At 45.4% G+C, this 12,649-nt stretch overlaps 2 protein-coding genes across 3 annotated transcripts in view; one reads left to right on the top strand and one right to left on the bottom strand.

Annotated features, from left to right (window-relative positions):
- Nucleotides 1-12,649, top strand: part of LOC120027223 (ribosome biogenesis protein bop1-like) — a 144,852-nt gene that overhangs the window by 48,468 nt on the left and 83,735 nt on the right. The window lies entirely within an intron of this gene.
- scxa (scleraxis bHLH transcription factor a) lies at nucleotides 89-11,249 on the bottom strand. The gene is made up of 2 exons (XM_038972119.1): nucleotides 10,237-11,249; nucleotides 89-275 (listed from the first exon to the last, which is right to left on the bottom strand). The coding sequence occupies exons 1-2, from the start codon at nucleotides 10,828-10,830 to the stop codon at nucleotides 237-239; spliced, it is 633 nt and encodes a 210-aa protein (XP_038828047.1). The 5' UTR covers nucleotides 10,831-11,249; the 3' UTR covers nucleotides 89-236.

Here is a 12,649-nt window from a genome sequence, read left to right as displayed (position 1 = left end):
CATTGTCCAAGAAGTTCCACAGTCTCTTTCGATCCAAAAATGATTACCTCGTCAGAAACTACACTTAGCATCTCAGTTCTGATTTTTTTTTGGGGGGGGGGGGGGGGGGGGGCGTATAATTAAATACAGATTTTGATTTATGTACACCTTTAAGAATGTCACGTTTCTGGTCCACAGTTCTGGTTCATATGCTGTGCTCATCAAGTCAGTTTCTTCCCTCTGTCGTCCTCCAGATATTAACTTCTTAGAGCAGTTTTCCTGTCTCTGTCTTTGCTCTGAAAGAAAGATAAATAAAAGTTAACATTTTGTAGTAGTCTATTAATAGTAAAAATGCTAAACACTTTGTGAAAATACATTTCCAAGATGGATTCTATCCCAATCTTGACTATTTTACAATGCACCTTATTGATGAGGTAGCGTAAGTAAAGGAAAATAAAATTGTTTATGTCTGACATTAACCCTTTGAGTGAGTGCACTGCTCGCGCCTGTCAGACTGGCCTAGTTCTATTCTTCTAACCCACTGGTCCAGCCTGCAGTGGAGGCCTTTGTGGACGGGGGATGTGTGAAGGCTGTGTGGACTGGGGAGGTATGATGTTGACTGGTCTGGGGCTTGTGGGCCGTAGCATGGCCATGGGGGAGGCTCATGTTTTCTCCTCCCACCATACACTGAGTGGCAGAACTAGCATTAGGACACCTGGCTCACATTGTGCTCCCTACGGATTAACCCAGAGACCGGGAGACCAGGCCATGGAATGCCATCGTTTCCACGGCTACGTCTGACGTAGGCAGGCCCAGGCGCTCTGTCAAAACACTCGTCTCCAATTGATGAGGTCAGACAGTCTCTTTTGAAAACTGGCCAGGAACTTTTTATTTTCTTTGGTTTATTGTTTTTGTTCAGTGCCACTTTAAAGTCACATTCGTCAGCTCCAGGGATCACTTACACCCGACTAATAGGATTTTTGTTTAACATTTGTTTTTCATATCCTGTATAACACATTGTAAAGATGTATAGGGCTAATTCCGCAGCAGCTGAAACCAAATGTGAAGGCTTTTTTGATTGAACTCACACCTTTTTTCTTTTCTTTTTAAAGCTTCCACCACTTGCTTATACAGCATCTAATTACATGGGAAGGCTTTGTTGTTTTTATAAACATATCACAACATATTACATTTCCACAGACACAGAAGCCGATCTGTGTTTTTATTCTCTCCTCAGGCTTCATTCTTTAGGCAAATATTTGGTTTGGTTTCGGCCGGACAGGTAACGTTGGCAGATTGGTTCAAGATTACAATGGAGGCACTTGTCAGCTTTGTGTGTGTGTGCGCGCAGGGGTGCGTGGATTTTCAGACGTAACTTGAGCCCTAACGGACGATTCATCTGTTTGGGTTATTAAATGCAGCCCGCTTTCCTTCTGGTCATCCTAACTATTCTGAGCGTGGGTTCTTTACACCCTGTTTTGTCTGTGGACAAAAGTTGGACACGATATTACATATTCTAGAATAACTTGTTAAACAGGTGTTTGTAGGTGTGAAGTGAAAAATGTGTAGGTTTTTAATCACATGGTTAAGGCTTATTTTACAGTTGGACAATAGTATTTTAGATTAAAATGAAATATTAAGATACAACAATATTCAACTAATATTCAACAAATCCTTGGATTCCAAGGTGGCTTAGCAGTTCAGACGTCTTTTTCCGTATTGTCGTGTCGTGTCCTGTATGTATATATATTTACACCTTTTCTTCACATATCTTTAATTTATTTTATTATCCAAGAACTCAACTACAAAAGCTTTCCTGCAAAAGCTTTCCTGCAACCCGCTTCACCAATTACAATAAGTATTTACCTCAATCTGAAAATCCATCGTGGAAGATAGCCAGGGGCTAATTCAGAAGCTAGCCTGAAAGCTAACCAGAAGCTACTCCGATAGCTAGCCAGAAGCTAATCTGTAGCTGCCCCGAAATTAGCCGGTTTGCTGGCTAGCGTTGGTGTTTCAGCTGCCCACGTTTTGCGGTCATCAGCTATTCCTTTAGCTCGATAATCTACCGGCACTTTTGTGCAACGCGACTCGGACCGGAGCATTCCGGGACTTTTTTTTTTCTCTCAGTTTCCCCGGATTCCAACCGCAGGCTCTGGACACTTGCACCTTGATTTCGCAGCTAGCTAGCTGCATACCGTGTGACTATTGGCTTACGTCGACCCCGGAGCAAACTCAAATCATGCTGGAGCTAGCCAGCTGAGGAGTTCCATCACCATCCGGACCCGTTTCTTTTGTTGCTGCTGCAGATACGGAACCCCACCGGGCCTTCACGACTGACTGCCGACGTTATCTGCCCGAGGGATTTATCCAACCGGCACCTCCGTCCCGACGTTACCTGAACGCTCATCTGAGGCCCGCTAATCGTTAGCTGTCTTATCGGCTGCTATCTGAACAAAACCCCACTACACGGAACCTACCGACGGAAACGCACGAGGTATCTACAAACAGACCTCCATCCTATGCTGCTACCGATAGCCATATACCCGGACAGCTGTCTGGATCGCCACGACCCCAACCAACCTCTACTCACTGGACCCTTATTGATCACTCGATTAAGCATGCCTCTCCTTAATGTAAATATGCCTTGTCCATTGCTGTTCTGGTCAGTGTTTATTGGCTTATTTCACTGTAGAGATTCTAGCCCTGCTCTCTATACCATATCCAACCTCTCAGTTCCACCACCCACATATGCGATGACATCACCTGGTTTCAATGATGTTTCTAGAGACAAGATCTCTCTCATCATCACTCAATACCTAGGTTTACCTCCACTGTATTCACATCCTACCATACCTTTGTCTGTACATTATTCCTTTAAACTATTTTATCGCCCCCAGAAACTTCCTTTTACTCTCTGCTCTAATAGCTCTAGGCGACCAATTCTCATAGCTTTTAGCCGTACCCTTATCCTACTTCTCCTCTGTTCCTCTGGTGATGTAGAGGTGAATCCAGGCCCTGCAGTACCTGGCCCCACTCCTATTCCCCAGGCGCTCTCTTTTGATGACTTCTGTAACCGTAATAGCCTTGGCTTCATGCATGTTAACATTAGAAGCCTCCTCCCTAAGTTTGTTTTGTTCACTGCTTTAGCACACTCTACCAACCCGGATGTTTTAGCCGTGTCTGAATCCTGGCTTAGAAAGACCACCAAAAATTCAGACATTTTTATCCCCAATTACAATATTTTCAGACAAGATAGAACGGCCAAAGGGGGCGGTGTTGCAATCTACTGCAAAGACTGCCTGCAGAGTTCTGTTATACTATCCAGGTCTGTTCCCAAACAATTTGAACTTCTACTTTTAAAAATCCACCTCTCTAAAAACAAGTCTCTCACCGTTGCCGCCTGCTATAGACCACCCTCTGCCCCCAGCTGTGCTCTGGACACTATATGTGAACTGATTGCCCCCCATCTATCTTCAGAGCTCGTGCTGCTAGGCGACCTAAATTTGAACATGCTCAACACCCCAGCCACCCTACAATCTAAGCTTGATGCCCTCAATCTCACACAAATTATCAATGAACCTACCAGGTACCACCCCAATTCCGTAAACACGGGTACCCTCATAGATATCATCCTAACAAACTTGCCCTCCAAATACACCTCTGCTGTTTTCAACCAAGATCTCAGCGATCACTGCCTCATTGCCTGCATCCGTAATGGGTCAGCGGTCAAACGACCTCCACTCATCACTGTCAAACGCTCCCTGAAACACTTCAGCGAGCAGGCCTTCCTAATCGACCTGGCCGGGGTATCCTGGAAGGATATTGATCTCATCCCGTCAGTAGAGGATGCCTGGTCATTTTTTTAAAATGCCTTCCTCACCATCTTGAATAAGCATGCCCCATTCAAGAAATTTAGAACCAGGAACAGATATAGCCCTTGGTTCTCTCCTGACCTGACTGCCCTTAACCAACAGAAAAACATCCTATGGCGTTCTGCATTAGCATCGAACAGCCCCCGTGATATGCAACTTTTCAGGGAAGCCAGAAACCAATATACACAGGCAGTTAGAACAGCCAAGGCTAGCTTTTTCAAGCAGAAATTTGCTTCCTGCAACACAAATTCAAAAAAGTTCTGGGACACCGTAAAGTCCATGGAGAATAAGAACACCTCCTCCCAGCTTCCAACCGCTCTGAAGATAGGAAACACTGTCACCACCGACAAATCCACTATAATTGAGAATTTCAATAAGCATTTTTCTACGGCTGGCCATGCTTTCCACCTGGCTACCCCTACCCCGGACAACAGCACTGCCCTCCCCTCTGCTACTCGCCCAAGCCTTCCCCATTTCTCTTTCTCCCAAATACAGTCAGCTGATGTTCTTAATGAGCTGCAAAATCTGGACCCTTACAAATCAGCCGGGCTAGATAATCTGGACCCTTTCTTTCTAAAACTATCTGCTGAAATTGTTGCCACCCCTATTACTAGCCTCTTCAACCTCTCTTTCGTGTCGTCTGAGATCCCCAAAGATTGGAAAGCAGCTGCGGTTATCCCCCTCTTCAAAGGGGGGGACACCCTTGACCCTAACTGCTACAGACCTATATCTATCCTACCCTGCCTTTCTAAGGTCTTCGAAAGCCAAGTCAACAAACAGATTACCGACCATTTCGAATCACACCACACCTTCTCCGCTATGCAATCTGGTTTCAGAGCTGGTCATGGGTGCACCTCAGCCACGCTCAAGGTCATAAACGATATCGTAACCGCCATCGATAGGAAACAATACTGTGCAGCCGTATTCATTGACCTGGCCAAGGCTTTTGACTCTGTCAATCACCACATCCTCATTGGCAGACTCGACAGCCTTGGTTTCTCTAATGATTGCCTCGCCTGGTTCACCAACTACTTCTCTGATAGAGTTCAGTGTGTCAAATCGGAGGGTCTGTTGTCCGGGCCTCTGGCAGTCTCTATGGGGGTGCCACAGGGTTCAATTCTTGGACCGACTCTGTTCTCTGTTTACATCAATGATGTCGCTCTTGCTGCTGGTGATTCTCTGATCCACCTCTACGCAGACGACACTATTCTGTATACTTCTGGCCCTTCTTTTGACACTGTGTTAACAACCCTCCAGGCGAGCTTCAATGCCATACAACTCTCCTTCCGTGGCCTCCAACTGCTCTTAAATACAAGTAAAACCAAATGCATGCTCTTCAACCGATCGCTGCCTGCTCCTGCCCGCCTGTCCAACATCACTACTTTGGACGGCTCTGACTTAGAATATGTGGACAACTACAAATACCTAGGTGTCTGGTTAGACTGTAAACTCTCCTTCCAGACCCACATCAAACATCTCCAATCCAAAGTCAAATCTAGAATTGGCTTCCTATTCCGCAACAAAGCATCCTTTACTCATGCTGCCAAACATACCCTTGTAAAACTGACCATCCTACCAATCCTCGACTTCGGTGATGTCATTTACAAAATAGCCTCCAAAACCCTACTCAATAAATTGGATGCAGTCTATCACAGTGCCATCCGTTTTGTCACCAAAGCCCCATATACTACCCACCACTGCGACCTGTACACTCTCGTTGGCTGGCCCTCGCTTCATACTCGTCGCCAAACCCACTGGTTCCAGGTCATCTACAAGACCCTGCTAGGTAAAGTCCCCCCTTATCTCAGCTCGCTGGTCACCATAGCAGCACCTACCTGTAGCACGCGCTCCAGCAGGTATATCTCTCTAGTCACCCCCAAAACCAATTCTTCCTTTGGACGCCTCTCCTTCCAGTTCTCTGCTGCCAATGACTGGAACGAACTACAAAAATCTCTGAAACTGGAAACACCTATCTCCCTCACTAGCTTTAAGCACCAGCTGTCAGAGCAGCTCATAGATTACTGCACCTGTACATAACCCATCTACAATTTAGCCCAAACAACTACCTCTTTACCTACTGTATTTATTTATTAATTTATTTTGCTCCTTTGCACCCCATTATTTCTGTCTCTACTTTGCACTTTCTTCCAATGCAAACCAACCATTCCAGTGTTTTTTAGTTTTTATTTTACTTGCTGTGTTGTACTCACTTCGCCTCCATGGCCTTTTTATATTTTTATTTATTTATACATATATCTGTTTGCCTTCACCTCCCTTATCTCACCTCACTTGCTCACATTGTATATAGACTTATTTTTTTTCACTGTATTATTGACTATATGTTTGTTTTTTACTCCATGTGTAACTATGTGTTGTTGTATGTGTCGAACTGCTTTGCTTTATCTTGGCCAGGTCGCAATTGTAAATGAGAACGTGTTCTCAATTTGCCTACCTGGTTAAATAAAGGTTAAATAAATAAATAAATAAAAAAGTGTTATTTTTAATTCTAGCTTGCTTCTCAGCCTGCTGTTAGTTCACACTGGGTAATTTCATAATGTGTTACATGTTCACACTGATAGACTCCTGTTGCAGGGAAAAGCTTTAGTAACTTCCGTATGGCTGTAATGAAGGAACTCGAGATAATTACAGAAAACATGAGCCATGTGGCTGCTTGGCTAGTGCACAGCTGTGGCTGCCAGGCTAGTGCACAGCTTTGGGACTGGCCTCTGAGGCTGTCTATACTCAATTAGTAATCTGTTGGGTTAACCCCAGCACCAGTACACAGAGGAAGCTCGCCAAGTTCTTTTCCCTGTTCCCCTAGAAACGGCTGCTGCACACATACTGTCCATTTGACCAGGGGTTGTCTGCTCCTGTGTGTCCTGTTATGCAATCCCCCTGCCATCCTTCATATCCCCTGTCTTCACCTGCTACAGCTATTAGGGAGAAAGAATGCTCCCTTCCTAATGGACTGTGCTGAGCAGCCCCCAACGAAAGAGGGAGCTGGCGGGGGGTGTGGAACCTCAAATTTGGTAAATTTTTGTCCTGCTCTGTCTTATGTCATTATTATGGGGCTTTAGTTGAAGTGCACTTTTACACAATTTATTTGCTGTCAATAGAAATGTAAAACGTTTCATGATGGTGGGTGTGTGTGTGGGGGGGTGTATGTGCATGCACGAGATGTCTAGCTTGACTATGTTACATAGAAAAATATTTATTCCACTCCAAGCAAGGTAGAGCTGTGCCAGATGGATACAATTTTGGAATGGAAAATGTGATAAGATCACACACTTAACAACACATACACATCTGTAAGCAAATCATTTCTGTGTGTGTGTCCACATAAATTGGCCTCTGACTTCAGTGGCAGGAAAAAGCTTGAAATACAATAAAGCGAATTCAGAGTGAAATGATGGTCTCTCTCTGATGTAAAATGTTTGATCTGACTACTGATCCAATGAGTAGTAGGCTAGAAAAGAGCACTTTGATTGGTTGATTGAGTCCAACACAAGTACTAAACTGGTGATATCATAACAGTATGCTAATTGATCAATGAAGCATTTGATCATCTTTCCTACTCTTCAAGATGCTTGTGAACGTTCCAGATCGCACAACTCTCCTGTGTTCGACAGTACCTCAATGTGTTTCCTTTTTATTTTCCTCTTTCTTTAGCAACAATAAAGCAATGAGTCTTGGCCGAGCAATGCTTTTCACGGAGTAATGAGAGCTTAGTATGGGTAAAGAGAGCAGTGCGGTTTGGAGTGGGTTGCTTCGCCTCTTAAAGCCTCGACTACAAAGCCGAAGCCCAATCTGTTTCGAATATCGGCCCTGCTCAGGCCTCCTATAGACAGGCCTTTAATTCAGGAGAAAAAAACTTAAACAGCCATTATCTCATTTGCTGGTTTAGTCTGCCTTGCTAAAATCAATGAAATGGATGAATAGGATTGCTTCCAGTCGGGCGAATGTCCATTAGTCTCTTTTTATTGTTATTAATTGTATGACTCCTGCATCTCTGTTTCCTTCATGGTCTTTTAAAGAGCTCCTTTGTAGCAGTGACTACGTCTACGAAACATTACTAATAGGCGTTTACTTGAATTAGTTGTTGATTTGATGCATTATTCGCTCCTTGGTGATGCTGTAACAAGGTTGATCCAGACGTTGTTCATGGTGCGCATAGCTTTCTCTTAGATTTGTCCAGAGGTCAGGAGTTGTGACTCTCCAGGACATGTTAATATATTAATGATGGCAGTGTAACACGTCTACTGTGCAGCTCTGTTGTCTGCTGTTGAACATCTCTAGTGATGGTGTGTGTTGTCCAGAATGAGAGTCATTATATCGTATTCATGATTTATTTAGGAAGCCAGAGGTCTGAGATGCAGCGAGGCAGGTTGTGTGTGTGTGTGGTTGACGGTGTTATTAATTGGAGACCTAGGAAGAGCCTTAGGTCAACACAGGATGCATGTGTAAATCGCTCAGGATGGCTCACTGACAGATTGGGGAATAGAGCAGATGTTCCCAGAATGCTTTCGATCAGAGCACGGAGACGTGGGTAGCTGTTTTTACGTCTTGGTATTGGAGTCGTGGTACGTCTTGGTATTGGAGTCGTGGTACGTCTTGGTATTGGAGTCGTGGTACGTCTTGGTATTGGAGTCGTGGTACGTCTTGGTATTGGAGTCGTGGTACGTCTTGGTATTGGAGTCGTGGTACGTCTTGGTATTGGAGTCGTGGTACGTCTTGGTATTGGAGTCGTGGTACGTCTTGGTATTGGAGTCGTGGTACGCCTTGGTATTGGAGTCGTGGTACGTCTTGGTATTGGAGTCGTGGTACGTCTTGGTATTGGAGTCGTGGTACGTCTTGGTATTGGAGTCTTGGTACGTCTTGGTATTGGAGTCGTGGTACGTCTTGGTATTGGAGTCGTGGTACGTCTTGGTATTGGAGTCGTGGTACGTCTTGGTATTGGAGTCGTGGTACGTCTTGGTATTGGAGTCGTGGTACGTCTTGGTATTGGAGTCGTGGTACGTCTTGGTATTGGAGTCGTGGTACGTCGTGGTATTGGAGTCGTGGTACGTCGTGGTATTGGAGTCGTGGTACGTCTTGGTATTGGAGTCGTGGTATTGGAGTCGTGGTACGTCTTAGTATTGTGTTGTTTGCTCCACTAGGAGTTAAAAGGAGTAAGTCCAGTAAGTCATTTTAGAGTTTAATCACTTAAAACGCATTCCGTTCTATATACATTGTTGACTCCAGGCTTTTTCCTTTCCTCTGTGCTTTTTTTCAATTAAATTAATTTTGGACAGTCTTCATGTTTTCTGAGGGTATAATACATATTGTGGTGGTGAAATATAGTACCTAACCGAAAATGTCCCAATGTCATGGTTGACTCTTAATTGTTAAGAGCATATGGTATATTCCAAGTTTGAAAGCTGCTTTGCTCTTGTGAGTTGAAATGACAGTTTCCCCATCTCTGTTTTTTGTTTTTGTTGTATTTCACATGGCTGGAGCGTGATTTACACTTTTATTTTTAATGCGGCATGGTGTTGGCTTTATGAGCCAGAGTCTGCCCAGGCGTGTGCTGAGGAAGAGCAGAGGACGAGGAGAGAGCGAGAGAAGGATAGATGACGTGTTTGTATCTGGAGTGACACTTCCTTGTTTAGGCTATTTTCTGTTGGCCCACGATTCAGTTGGTCCCTAACTTCTCAGACCAATTAGACAATGGGAAGTGCTACTGAATACAGGAAGCAAATTGAGACATCTGAGAAAATGATCTCTGAGAGTTGGGGATTTGGGTCTTACTACTGAGAGGTTTAGTTGAAGCTGGACTACTGTGCATCCTTATCTGTCTCTGTCTGAGCACTGAGGGGCTGCTTTCTTACCCTACAGTACAGCGGAGTGCATAGGATTCCCTTTATTCACCTCGCAAGAACAGATGATCCTAAATACATAAGGGAATAATAGATGTAGTTTTCTTGTCTAAGTGTAGCGTAAGTTTGAAGCTTTTCAATCTTTTATTTGAAATCACTTAGGCTATAGGAATCATATAGCAAGGAGCCATCCAGCATGGTACTTCCTAAACAAAACGCCTTCTAATTGGATAATGCTTTACTTTAGTGCAAGGTTTCTGAATCTCTGTCGTGGGGCCCACCCTGCGTGCACGGTTTGGTTTTTGTCCTAGCACTACACAGCTGATTCCAATAACCAACTCATCATCAAGCTTTCATTATTGGAATCAGCTGTGTAGTGCTAGGACAAAAACCAAAACGTGCACCCAGGGTGGGCCCCACGACCGAGTTTGGGAAACCCTGCTTTAGTGGTTGGAGTCGTGGTGTTTTGTATCCTACTTGTGGCACAATGGCATATGCATGGTGTGGACGGATGGGACAGACTAACTCACCATTTTCCTTTGGTTACTGAGGCAGAATGTGCAGATCTGTTTAGGCTGGGAGTTCTCTGCGTCGTGGGCCGGGGATCCATGCTGATGTAAATAGTGGGCAGAGGAGGTCGCTCCAGCATGGCATGGCTGCCCGTCCCCGCATGTCTCCCCGACCAGCAGCACGTTGCCCAGGTGGGAGATGTAGCTGGACGCCAGCCGCAGCGTCTCGATCTTGGACAGCTTCCTGTCGGCTGGCTCGGTGGGGATGAGGGTCCGCAGGGCGGTGAAGGCCGTGTTCACGCTGTTGGTGCGGTCCCGTTCCCGCGCGTTGGCTGCGTTGCGCTGCCGCGGCAGCCCAGTCGTTGGAGAGATGGAGCCGTCCTGCGAGAGCAACATCTGAGGCGGGAGCTGACCCCCTCCCAGACGCCCTGCTCCAGCACTGCCCGGCTTCCGTTTGCGGCCCCCGACCTTGATGTCATAGCCTCTGGCGTCCAGCCTAAAGGAGCGGTCGTCCGAGCCCGAGCTCTCGCTTCCATTCTCCTCGTCCTCGGACAACATGGAGATGTCTGAGTATAGGTACCGGTTGGGCGCCGGCCGCACCATGGCGAAGGACATGGTCACTGTGCTCTGCAGTTCCAACAGTCAACTAGCTCTATCTCTACTCGGGGCTTTGTTTACTACCGTGACACCTGGACATGCATGGATAGTTCAATGATCACACGGGGAAAAAAGTAACAAGTGTTACCTCAGTATCTCTCTCTAAATCCTTTGACTCCGATGCACTCCAGTCCAGTATGGCGTGGCTCCTCTGTCATTAAAGTCCCATGTGGAGTTTTAACTTTCCTTTCTCTAGGTGAGAAACCAAATGGAGGAAGGTCAGGTCCCACTGTGTTTCTCAGATCCTCTCAGGATACTGTTTGTCTCTCTCTCTCGTTCTCTTTCTTGCTCTCTCCTCTCAGATCCACGTCTGCGTGGCTCCCTCAGCTCGGCTCCACGTCTGTCCCTTGCACTTTCTCTCTCTCTTTTACACTCTCTCTCCCAGTGCTCAGATCCACATGTGGTTTCTGTCAGAGGTTCGGTATGGTTAGGCTTTATAGCCAGTGGGAGTGTCTGGTGCTACCCCCCTCTCTCTCCCTCCTTCCCTTCTTTTCTCCCTCTCTCCCTCCTTCACTCTGTATGCAAATGTCCCAGCTGGCTGTGGGAGCTTGGGGAGGGAGGGAGTCCAGCACAGTGTGGATCTACTATCTGCTATTATCTGCTTCCTTATTTAATCAGACTCGGGAAAAGCCATGGAAAGAAGCTTCCGGAAACCATTGTGTGAAAGAGGGAGTCTTTTGTTGAAGACCGGCTGCTCTGGGCGCTCTCTAATACTGATTAATTGTGTGTAAACTGGACGCACACAAACACTACGGGCGGCCCATAAAACTCCTGCAAAGTTAAAGACCGATTTAAATGTCAGCGGTTCAAAATGGGGAACCCCGTTTCTCATCTTTTTATTTTTCCAAATGTGTGGCATAACCCCTAACTTAACCCCAGTGCAGTCAAGCTGGGAGGTGAAGGCTCTTACTTAGCTAGAAAATGTAACATCATCCCACTCTTTCTCATCAGTGTTTCCCACCCAATGACAGAGTGTGATTCTTCAGAGGTTTACTTGGGGAGTTTAGGACTAACCCCCACAACAAGACTGATGCTGTCATGGTGTCTACATTGGTTCCATCACTCTGGGGAGTGAGTTGTCTTTCACTTTTGTGTTCCTCCTTTAACCCAGACTGGATCCATTTAGTCATGCTGCTTGAACCAAAAAGAAACTACATGTGGTGCAGAGGGACTATACGTCAGGTAGCTTAGCACACCTGTTTGTCACTGAATCATCCTGTGGCAGAAAGACAAATGGAAGAACCGTTCTCAAGACTCCGTTAGGTTTGACAATCCAGTGTATGACAGATGTTGGCCTTACTGTTTGTTATTGGATGTTGACGCATCAACGACGCTTGATGTTTCCACATTACGGAAAGCGACTTGATCTCCCTTAAGTCAATTCTTAATGTTCAGGAAGCCCCAGAGATTGTTTCTGTTGACGGTCATATATGTTCTCTTTGCTTGACACCAGACGGGCATTAAACAGATTGTTCTTCTAGCATGAAGATGGTCAATTACTCAGTGCTGTACGTAATGCTTACATACAGACTGGCACAGCGTGTGAGGGTTGACAGGGTAATTCTCATAGGGTTATAAAATGTTTGTTACCAAACATTAACTTTGGATGTGCCCAATATTTTCTAACTCTTTCACAGAGGTATTGTCAAAATGCTTTTAATTGGTTGAAAGAATATTAAACTCATTTGACTGGCCAGGTACAATTTACCTATGAAGTCATTCAAGTGACAAACCAAATATTGTAATCTCGACTGAAAATTCTAAAATGTGTGACCAG

Source organism: Salvelinus namaycush, chromosome 32 (assembly GCF_016432855.1).
Source record: "Salvelinus namaycush isolate Seneca chromosome 32, SaNama_1.0, whole genome shotgun sequence".
Lineage (NCBI taxonomy): Eukaryota > Metazoa > Chordata > Actinopteri > Salmoniformes > Salmonidae > Salvelinus > Salvelinus namaycush.
This window is presented reverse-complemented; position numbering and strand designations above follow the sequence as displayed.

Coding starts and splice junctions, on each gene's coding strand:
- scxa (XM_038972119.1), bottom strand. CDS start 10,830: ATGTCCTTCGCCATGGTGCGGCCGGCGCCCAACCGGTACCTATACTCA. Junction 276..10,236: donor TCAGTAACCAAAGGAAAATG/GTGAGTTAGTCT, acceptor TCTTTCTTTCAG/AGCAAAGACAGAGACAGGAA.